This window comes from Paramisgurnus dabryanus, chromosome 7, assembly GCF_030506205.2.
Source record: "Paramisgurnus dabryanus chromosome 7, PD_genome_1.1, whole genome shotgun sequence".
NCBI classification, from domain to species: domain Eukaryota; kingdom Metazoa; phylum Chordata; class Actinopteri; order Cypriniformes; family Cobitidae; genus Paramisgurnus; species Paramisgurnus dabryanus.
In genome coordinates this window covers 18,223,188-18,233,647 of record NC_133343.1, presented here as the reverse complement: position 1 = coordinate 18,233,647, position 10,460 = coordinate 18,223,188, and the positions used below count along the sequence as shown (strand labels likewise).

General features: G+C 36.9%; 1 protein-coding gene across 2 annotated transcripts in view; it reads right to left on the bottom strand.

Annotated features, from left to right (window-relative positions):
- Positions 1-1,717: 1,717 nt before the first annotated feature.
- The window catches only part of ryk (receptor like tyrosine kinase), a 71,519-nt gene continuing 62,776 nt past the window's right edge, over positions 1,718-10,460 (bottom strand). For both annotated transcript variants that reach the window (XM_065240928.2, XM_065240933.2), the window contains 2 exons: positions 4,527-4,663; positions 1,718-3,800 (listed from right to left, as the gene is read on the bottom strand). In XM_065240928.2, coding sequence (XP_065097000.1) covers positions 3,689-3,800; positions 4,527-4,663 — 249 coding nt within the window. In that variant the 3' untranslated portion in view covers positions 1,718-3,688. The remainder of the gene's footprint in view (positions 3,801-4,526; positions 4,664-10,460) is intronic.

Here is a 10,460-nt window from a genome sequence, read left to right as displayed (position 1 = left end):
CCTCATTCAACGGCCACGCCCACCACTCCACGCGCGATTGTTTTGGTGACATTCTCTTTCAGTTGAACTACGTGGATTTAATTTCTTCATATTTGAAGGACTCATCGCGGTGCAATCCTTTAAATATGTCAATTAAATGCAGGGCAGGAGCATAACAGAGAACAGAAGACCTAAGTAAAATCAGTAAATGTATTTTCTGTGTATGTAGAAGGCCTACAGTATAAAAACAGGGTTTCCTGTCAAAGTGCATTGTAAATATATGATAAGGGTGAGTTTTATTTAGATTATCTACAGCTTTATATATTAAAAATAGACTGACTTTGAGCAAAATTTTAAAAGACTTTCTTAAGGGTAAGGGTTCCAGCTGGTTGGGATACAAACATACATACATGCACATGAGGCTACTTGGCTTATTTATAACAAGTTCAAACATGGGAAGTCCACTGTTATTTTCTAATGATTCCCATATGTACCCTGTAATAATCAAATACATGACATTTTAATTAAAAAAAAAAAAAAATCAAACTTTGTAGTGTTTTGTCACTCTTTTATGACAGATTTCCTTAAATGGGCCTCAAGTTCCTCCTTGTGACCACAGAAACACTAATTCATTCCGTGACTGTCCTTTCGTCTGCTCTACAGACAAGTGAAACTTCGGAAATCAGTGCTATTTGGCACAACTGATGTCACTGAATGTTACATCAAACCTGAATCAAGTTTGCAAATATTGTCGTAACCATTTCAATTTTCTGGCACGTTTCCTAGAAGTGCTTAGATTGCCATTTCCCCAGAGCGCTGTTCTTTAGTACATTTAATAAATGCTTTAAAACAAACTAGAAAGATGTCATTGGAGGGCTCCACTGAAATAAAACACAACATAAAGAAACACTGTGAACAAACCTTTGCTGGATCGATGCATTTGTGTGTTGTCAAAATTGACCATTTACTAAACACTTGTCAAACAAAAAGGTTTCATGTAAATTTTAACAAAGCCTTACATTTTTGGAAATCTTGTGACCTTTAAAAAGACCACTTGCACAACAATTTTTTATAGGTTTTAGTTAACCTTTCGTACTTGTACATTTTAGTAACCACTGAATACAAAGCAAGTCACTTGTACATTTTAGTAACCACTGAATACAAAGCAAGTCACGTATGGTTCCTCTGAAATTGGGACTGGACAGAAACTTTCTTAGTGCATCTCTGCAGTATTTACTCTTATTGGTGTGAATCATTTTCATAATCCTCAGAACTGTTTGTTAACATATGTTAACATATGTATAACTTGCTTATAAGACTTAACAGTGTATTATACAGAATAAAATATGTCAGTACAAAAGAAATCAAGAAAGCTTTGGATAAGTTGATAATATTTCTAAGCCATTGGTCTATTTCATGAGCTCATTTATCCATCAAACAAATTAGATTTTCTATAACTTTCCATTACAGCATCGCATAAAATTGAAACGTTTTACAGACTCCATTCCCTTTGTGGGCGCGAATGAGAACAATGAATGTTTTTTCTTGCATAACATAAAGATAACATCTGTATATGAACCAGAAAACATCACAGTTATATAGTCGTTTTAGTAATGCTATTATTCTCAAACAATGCAGTTTATCGGATGGGGACAACAAGGTTCATAGAGAAATGGTAGAAAAACAAAGGCACCTTCCCAAACTGTTGCAACAAAGTCAAGCATATCATTAAACAAACTTAATAAAAAAACACCTTTTAGAAATGAATGCAGTGACCAGATTCACTAACTAGTGTCCACATCTGGCCATAGAATGGTACATCCTAACATATGTTACGCTGATAGGATCAACAAACAATCAGCTACAAAACAGTACATCTTCAAGTTACATTGCATACAGATTGTGCAAATCTGTAGCCAGACAGAACACAAACCCCATTACATAACTCTTCCCTATTGCTCTTCCGCAATTCAGCTGCTCTGTGAAGTATTTGATATGTCTGTTGATATATCTGACTTAAAGGGACACTCCACTTTTTTGAGAATATGCTAATTTTCTAGCTCCCCTAGAGTGAAACAATAGATTTTTACCGTTTTGGAATCCATTCAGCTGATCTCCGGGTCTGGCGGTACCCATTTTAGCATAGATTAGCATAATCCATTGAATCTAATTAGACCATTAGCATCACGCTCAAAAATAACCAGAGTTTTGATATTTTTCCTATTTAATACTTGACTCTTCTGTAGTTAAAGTGTACTAAGAACAACGGAAAATTAAAAGTTGCAATTTTTTAGGTCGATATAGCTAGGAATTATACTCTCATTCTGGCGTAATAATCAAGGACTTTGCTGCTGTACAATGGCTGCAGCAGGCGCAATAATATTACGCAGTGCCTGAAAATAGTTCCCTTGGTAACTTTCAATGGCAGAATGAGAGTATAGTTCCTAGCCATAGCGCCCAAAAAGAACAAATTGCAACTTTTAATTACCATCGTTCTTAGTACACAATGTAACTAGAGAAGAGTCAAGTTTTAAATAGGAAAAAAATATAAAAAAAACTCTGGTTATTTTTGAGCGCGATGCTAATGGTCTAATCAGATTCAATGGATTATGCTAAGCTACGCTAAAAGTAGTACCGCCAGACCCAGAGATTTGCTGAATGGATTCAAAAAACAGCAAAAATCAAATGTTTAACTTTAGGGGAGCTGGAAAATGAGCATATTTTCAAAAAAGTGGAGTATCCCTTTAAGAGTTAAACCCATAACAAAAACAACACTGTGATCCCCCTTTTTTAAAGGCTTCATTTAATTGGTATGGTATGAATTAAGTAAAGGTTACAAAACCCTTAAAAAATCAACATGCAGTGATCACAAGGATAGAATAAAGAGCCTATAGATTCTTAACAAAACATTTCTTAAAAATGGTGCTTAGGCTGTACACTTCAAATATTCACAGTGACTTTCTTTACTTTTCCATGTACTCACACAGTTTAAACATAGAAGGAAGGCATTGTTCTGACACAGAACAGTCAAACATCAAAAGTTTTAGGAATTTCATAAACCCCGTACCAAAGTCCAGTTTGACTTGCAGGATGGCAACAACACGCTGGTCCACACTTCTGCTGCCATCTCATAATTTAGAAAGATAAAGCTTATGGCCAGCATTAGGGCTCCACCATTTGTGTGATTGTATGGAGAACAAAAGAAAATTCATCTTACAGTCTTCTTATTTCTTAGAGAGTCTACTTAACGTACCAATTGTCATGTCCAGTTTGATCTAAAGCAGTGGGGATACCTTAATTGTCTGAAAATATAAATGCAGTGGAGATAAAACTCCTCCCACTCCAAACTTTGAAAATGTATCTACACATACACAAGTCTTTGACAGCAATATTTAGCAATAGGGCACTTTTTCTTGTTTCCATTGTGAGATAACAAAGAGAACTGCAGCTTCCTGTAGACACCCTAAAATCAGCATTTTGTACAGTTGTTTATAATCGGATGAGTGTAGAAAATAGTCCTCGATATTTAATGCAGCTGTGACGTACAGAAGATGTTAGGTTACACCTCCCAAACAAAGCCGCATTTTATATCGCGTGAAATAAGAAACAATTAACAAAATAGCTAGATAAAGTAAGGCACTGCAGTAACTCTGGAATAGTGCTGTTCAACATCGCTGCTGGTTTGTAGTGAGAAGCCTTGTGTGAGAGATTAGACATAGGCCCCCAAAGCTGCATGAAACTCAGTGAGGCACTGGACAAGCTGTTGGAATTTTGGTCTTTCTTCTGGATCCAAGGCCCAGCAACATGCCATGACTGCAAACCTAAAACAACAAACAGAGATATCCTGTTAATGAGCAAAAACATTCATTTTCCACAGCACAGTGACAGTAAGCATTCAACCACTGATGAATCTACAGCAATGCATGGTCAAGACGACACATCGGTCTTGATTCATTTTGGCAAATTAAACAGGCTTGAGTGAAAGATTTCCTTATCGCTACAACTCTATTCAAGCCTTCCAATAGATTAAGCACACAGAAAAAAAGTTATTCTCTAAGGGAAATAAGCGCTAAACTGTGATCTAACACTGATTAGCTTTTCCTGCATCCACAAACTGTTTTCTGGCAACTGTGCATAAGACAATAAATTTTGTCGTGTTTGGGTCACTGACACGGTCAGTGGTTTTCATTGCTTTGTAATTCCTGGCTGATTTGATCACCGTGGCTCCGGTTCCCTAGCACTTGCAGGATGCCGATAAGGGCCGGCTTGTAATTGTGTCGAGAGCCGGCAGCTGTCCTATTCGTGCTAGGTGTCTCCTAAAAAAAAATTCCACCTCAAACAATCGCGATAAAAAAAAAAAAAAAGGAGTTGCTACTGACAGTTTGGGAGCCATGCCAATCGCTCAGGAACACGACATTACTTCACAGGAGTTCTCTAATGCACACCCAAGCAGATGGGAACATTCGCCGTGATTGTTTTTGGAATTTTAACTGGCACATGAAAATTACGTTTATAACAATTTTCCTTAAATGTCAAAATAAACTCACAGTTCATCGGGACAGTTGATGGGTTGTGCTATTCTGTAGCCATCTTTTAAATAAGCGGCCATCTCGAAGGGGTCGATGTCAACATACGGAGTTTGTCCAAGGGTCATCAGCTCCCAAAGAGTTACTCCGAAAGCCCACTGCAAAGACACATGAAAGTAAGCCACAAATGACTTGAACATAAATATGATCCCATTCTTTCAACAAGTAATGAAATCACTTGAGGCAAGAAATATTTAGTAACCAAATAGATAGATATTGTTTACAGATCAGTTTTCCAATACAGAAACAATCCTTTTAGAATATTCACAAGGATCTTCATAATGTCAAAACTAGCTTTACATATTCAAAGCAAAATCCAGGTATGCAGCCCAAACGATGTTAATGCATCTCTGAACGAGCCCCAAGATTTCTGTTTAAACCATTTCAAAGCCATCATCAGCAGGGTGCATTTTGGGAACAAAGCATTCCAGTAATACAAAAGAAGAAAAAATTGATTTATTTCAGTGATTTTGGGAAAATTAAAGTCGAAGTAATAAACTGTCACTTGTCTCTAAGCATACATTAAGAGGTTTCTTTCACATCATTTACTCTGACACAATCCAATGTGCAAATTATTGTAATTACAGCTTCAACATGTTGTCATGTAAAGAAGTTTAATGGAGGCTATTTTCTGAAGCCATTCATGACTGCTTTAGACATCAATCAGCAAGTTTAATTACAAACTAACGGGACTATAAAAATGTGCGCTACTTGCAGTGCAGTTAGATAGTTTTGTAAACAGCTCTCTGAGAGTTTGTGCCTTTTAGGGATATGTTGGGAAATACAAAAAGTAAAGCACTGTCTGTGCTTGAGGGCAGCACACTTTCTTATTGCAAAGCCTACTTGAACAGTAATCATTCCCATTCATGAAAAGAACCAAATCTTCCCTGAAATAATTTTAATCCATCTTGCCAGATATTTAAAAGGAGACAGGTTTCTGACAAAATATAAAAGGATGCCATCTCCTGCATTGATGTGTTTATGTTGCAAGGACACGAGAGGAGAGTTGTGCACAAATTTAAATAGGTTACTGGAGACCTGGCACTTGGTTTAAAGTCTCAGCGTGTGGGTGGTATACTGCACTGTAAAGCCTTGACGAATGTCCACTGTATCCAAGTAAACAAAAGGAATTTCCATTCCAAGTCATTAGCTTCAATTGCATGATGATAAACCGGACCTTAATAAATGTCTCTGCATCAGCCTCTATTGTTCTTCTAGTTTGGAGGGATGCAGAGGTCAAACACCTCATAGGTTTTGGCCCGTGTGTGTCTTTATGAACCAGGAAGGCGGATTCAGAACTTCCTGACTGTCTAGAGCCCTTTTTACACACACATTACGGAAAATACACTGGAATGCGTCCGGGATTTGTCCGGAATCATTTGATTTTTGGTTCTTTCACACTGCCAATTTATTTGCCGGAATCTGTACATTTATGTGCGTTCACACAGATACTGTAAATATCCCGGAAAGACATGTGACGTGAAGTCCTGCAATTGTCTGAAGTTTCCTAATTATCATCATTTCTATCTCCAGAAACCACTTTATGATAATATTATAAAGGAGTGCGTGGCGCGCCATTCTAGTATGCTGGTGAATGATCTTTGCAGGCATTCTCATTGTGAATGCATTAGAGCTAGTGTTGCTTTCGTCAACGAAAAGTATGACGAAATATAGTCGTCAACGAACCTTTTTCACATGATGAAAACGAGACGAGATGTAACGGAAATGCTGGTCATGTGACGATGACTATGGCTATATCCACACGTAGCCGGTGCATTCCCTATCCGATCATTTTTTTCCTTGCTCTAAAAAAATAATCCGTAAACACGAAACCACTGAAACCGACTGAAAGCGGTGTAGTATATATGCCGGACCAGTATGGGGCGCTGTAATTCTGCCACAGATATACACTATACACGGAGAAGAAGACTTTGAGCATGCGCATAGCGAACGTATGGTGTTGTCCATTATCGCTTGTTGGTCACCACAATTGCATAGAAGCAATAGATTTTGCTGTAATAAAGCTAGTAGGCTTTAGTAGGTTCTGTAGCACGAACACAATCACGTAATCCGCCGTTATTGTTGTTGCTGTTACGTGTGACGCTTCCGACACGTGATGTGATGACGTTTTCGCTTCACAAAATATACGGATTGGCTGTACAGACGAAACCGCAAGGGTGTCGGTTTCAGATTTATCCACTTTAGGACCCGGTTTCAAAAAATAGCGGATTCAGTCTCCCAAAATGCCGGATCCGTGTGGATGAAACGCCAATACGATAACAAATTTATACGTATACAGTGATACGCGTCTCCGTGTGGACAGCCCCTATAAAAAAATGTATAATGCAATATTGTTGACGAATAAAAACGAGACTAAAAGTGGTTTACAAAATAAAAACTAAGCTAAAATGTCTCTTCATTTTCGTTGACCAAAACGAGACGAGACAAAATGTTATAACGTTATTTCCTCTTTTACCCATTCCAGCATCTCCCCGCCCCCGTCACCTGACTGCAGGTGATCACGTGTGTTGTTGGCGCTGCGTAGATCAATCAAAACATGAAAGTACCGCGAGAGTGAGTAGAAAGCATGCGGAGCAGTCTGCTCTCGCGATGCTTTGATATCATACGCCTCCATTTGCACGTTATGGGCATTTCAAACAGTGTACGCGGCAACCGCGAGACATGCGGAAAGCGGAGAAACGGGGGCGGTTACAGAGGTGAAGCGGAGTTGGTCCAAAAACCCCTTGCTCGTGCACCTAAGATCCTCTCCCTTTTACGGACACGACTCTTCATGGCAGTCGCTGTTGAAGATAAACACATTTCCACTAAATGCTGCACAAAACGCTTCCACTATATGAGAAAAGCTGTAACCGCGCGGCGATTCCGACCGGGAAGATGCAGCATTCTGGCTCCAAATGTAAAAGAAAAGTCCAAAATAAATCCCGTGCATCACTTTCAGGTCAGTTCAACAAGCATGTTAAAATGTATAGCTTTGATTGCTGACAACACCAGTATAACAATGTACAAATTTATATCATGTAACAGTTGTTTAAATGACATTGTGCTGCGTTGCGTTTTAATTAGGGCTGTCAAAAGATTAATCGTGATTAATCACATCTAAAATAAAAGTTTGTGTTTACATAACATATGTGTGTGTAGTGTGTATAATTAATATTTATATATAAAAACACACACAGTCATGTATATATTTAAGAAAAATTGGTTATATTTCTATATAAAATATTTATATTTCTATATAATATAAATTATATAAATGTTTATACAGTATATAAATGCAAATATTTCTTAAATATACACATGAATGTGTGTGTATTTATATATACATAATAATTATACACATTACACACACATATGTTATGTAAACACAAACTTTTATTTTAGATGTGATTAATCACGATTAATCTTTTGACAGCCCTAGTTTTAATACATTGTAAATATATCTATCCTAAAGACATTCGTTGTTTTGTATATGCTTAATAACTACACTTATTTATTATTTAAATAAACAAAACATACTTCGATTAATACTTGAGTATTAAATCAATCAAACACCTGTACTGTTGAGAACATAACCATATACCAACTTTGCTTTTCTTAATAGACATCTGTTGTTTTCTTAAAGCTGACATTTAGTAATTCTCCAAAATTGCTTGGATTTATACTGACATTTAAGATCAGCTTTGTCACATTAGATTAAGCCAAAGTCCATTAGCTACACTGGTGGTAACGTACAGATGCAGAAATATAAACTATAATATATAATTACATTAGGGCTGGGCAAAAAAATAGATTTTTTTTTGCAAACATTGAACGTAAGATTAACGTTAATCAAATTACTAGTTGTCTTCACTAGATGTCACCCTCTTTTTTGCCTTGCGCGATGTTTCCATGGAGCCTGTCATTCTTTCATTCAGTGCTTAAAATGGCGATTTTAAGGGGTTCATCAACGTTGATGCCACCTTCACATAAAAAGTAAGAGGTATGGAAGCATTTTAGATTTTGCAAGCAAGACGACAAGGTTAGTGTTGTGGCTTTTAATTTCTTTTTATTAATTACCCACTTGTTAACTTATGTTCACTGTTCTTTTTTATTAATATAGTATTTGTATTAAATCTATATTCATTGAGTTGAATCAAGAATCGAGTATAAAAACCAACCCAGAGAATCGGAATCGAAAATTTAATCGAGAATCGAAATCGAATCGATTTGATAGCTTGTGAATCGAAATTGAATCGATCTGGAACATCTGAATCGATACCCAGCCCTAAATTACATGTGTATGACTGTACTTTGTGCTGCTGTCAAAATACAATTATAAATGTAACAATAGCATATTTCTATTTTCACACATACTATAGTTGTGTGTGACCCATTTGCCCGTGTGTGTGTGTGTTTGCTTAGACTACTTCTGTTTTGATTATGTAGACTTTTATGTAGACTCTTACGAACAATCAAGTCACTCACTCAGAGGATAGTAAAATAAATTCAAATCAGGGCATCTTCCATGTCTGTAATGGATGTATTCTTGGGTCTATAAGGTAACAATAATATAACTTTTGTTTGAAATGGGTTTGGCTAAAAGAAAATATTGTTTTGTCTATACTACTACTAGGTCATAGTATACTATATGGGTTAAATAGAATTGCATTACTAAAAAGAGACTAAAATACAATTTCACTTACTAAAACTAGACTAAAATGTCATCAGTTTTCGTCGACTAAAACTAGATTAAAATGTCATCTGTTTTTGTCGACTAAAACTAGACTAAAATAGTCATGGATAAGTCTGACTAAAATAAGACTAAAATGGCCAGAATTTTAGTCGACTAAAACTTGACTAGACTAAAAAGAGTATGACGTGACTAAAACTAATAAAAACTAAAATGACAGCTTGACACAAAGACTAGACTAAAACTAAAATGAAAACAGGCTGCCAAAAACAACACTAATTAGAGCTGAACGATACATCTTGTTGCGAAGACACGCGGGCATTTTTGTTTATTATAAGTTCATATGAGTGCGTGACGCACTATTCTTTTATGTTGCTAAATGATCTTCGCTTAAACGCAGAGAGGGATGAGATACCTGATATCTGCTTCAGTGCAGTTTGCAAACATCTCTCTTCGTGATTGTTAATGTGCAGTAAACCGCTTTTTAAAGAGTTGAACGATTTATCTTGTTTCGATGATGCACATGCATTTTTGTTTATTATAAACTCATATGAGCGTGTGACGCGCTATTCTTATATGCTGAGAGTGACGAGTTAACTGATATCTGCGTCAGTCCAGTTTGCAGACATTTCTCGTTGTAAATGTTAATCTGCATGTAAACCCCTCAATTTGAAAGAGCTGAACCATAACTTAATGTTGACATGACACGCACATGCTCACTGCGTCACGCCCCTTTCTGCGTCTGGTTCGCATTAACAGGTTTTCCGGATATCTTACGGCAATGTTACTAGGTCCTCTTTCCGGGAGCGATCCCAGAACAATTACGAGACGTGTTTGCGTTCACACAGAAGCTGAATGATGTTTAGGTCGGGTTTATCCCTGGCACTTTCTATGAGATGGACCGACAAAAACGCTGTTCCTGACACACACGCACATCTTTGAGCTAGTATTTGATATTACCCAAGCTCTCTAAAATTTGACTAAATATGTTTATATTCATGGCAATAATCCTGATATAAATATATAAAGACAATTTAAACATGTGTTAACTGCTGTAAAATGACCCAGGCCTCAACATGTTCGTAGGCATCTGAAATGATTACAGTAATCGTCAGCAAACACACAACACGAGGGTGCAGACTGCATGACGTCAAAGCAGTTACCCAACTCAAAATCTGTTCGCAGGTACTTTTAAAAACTAAATG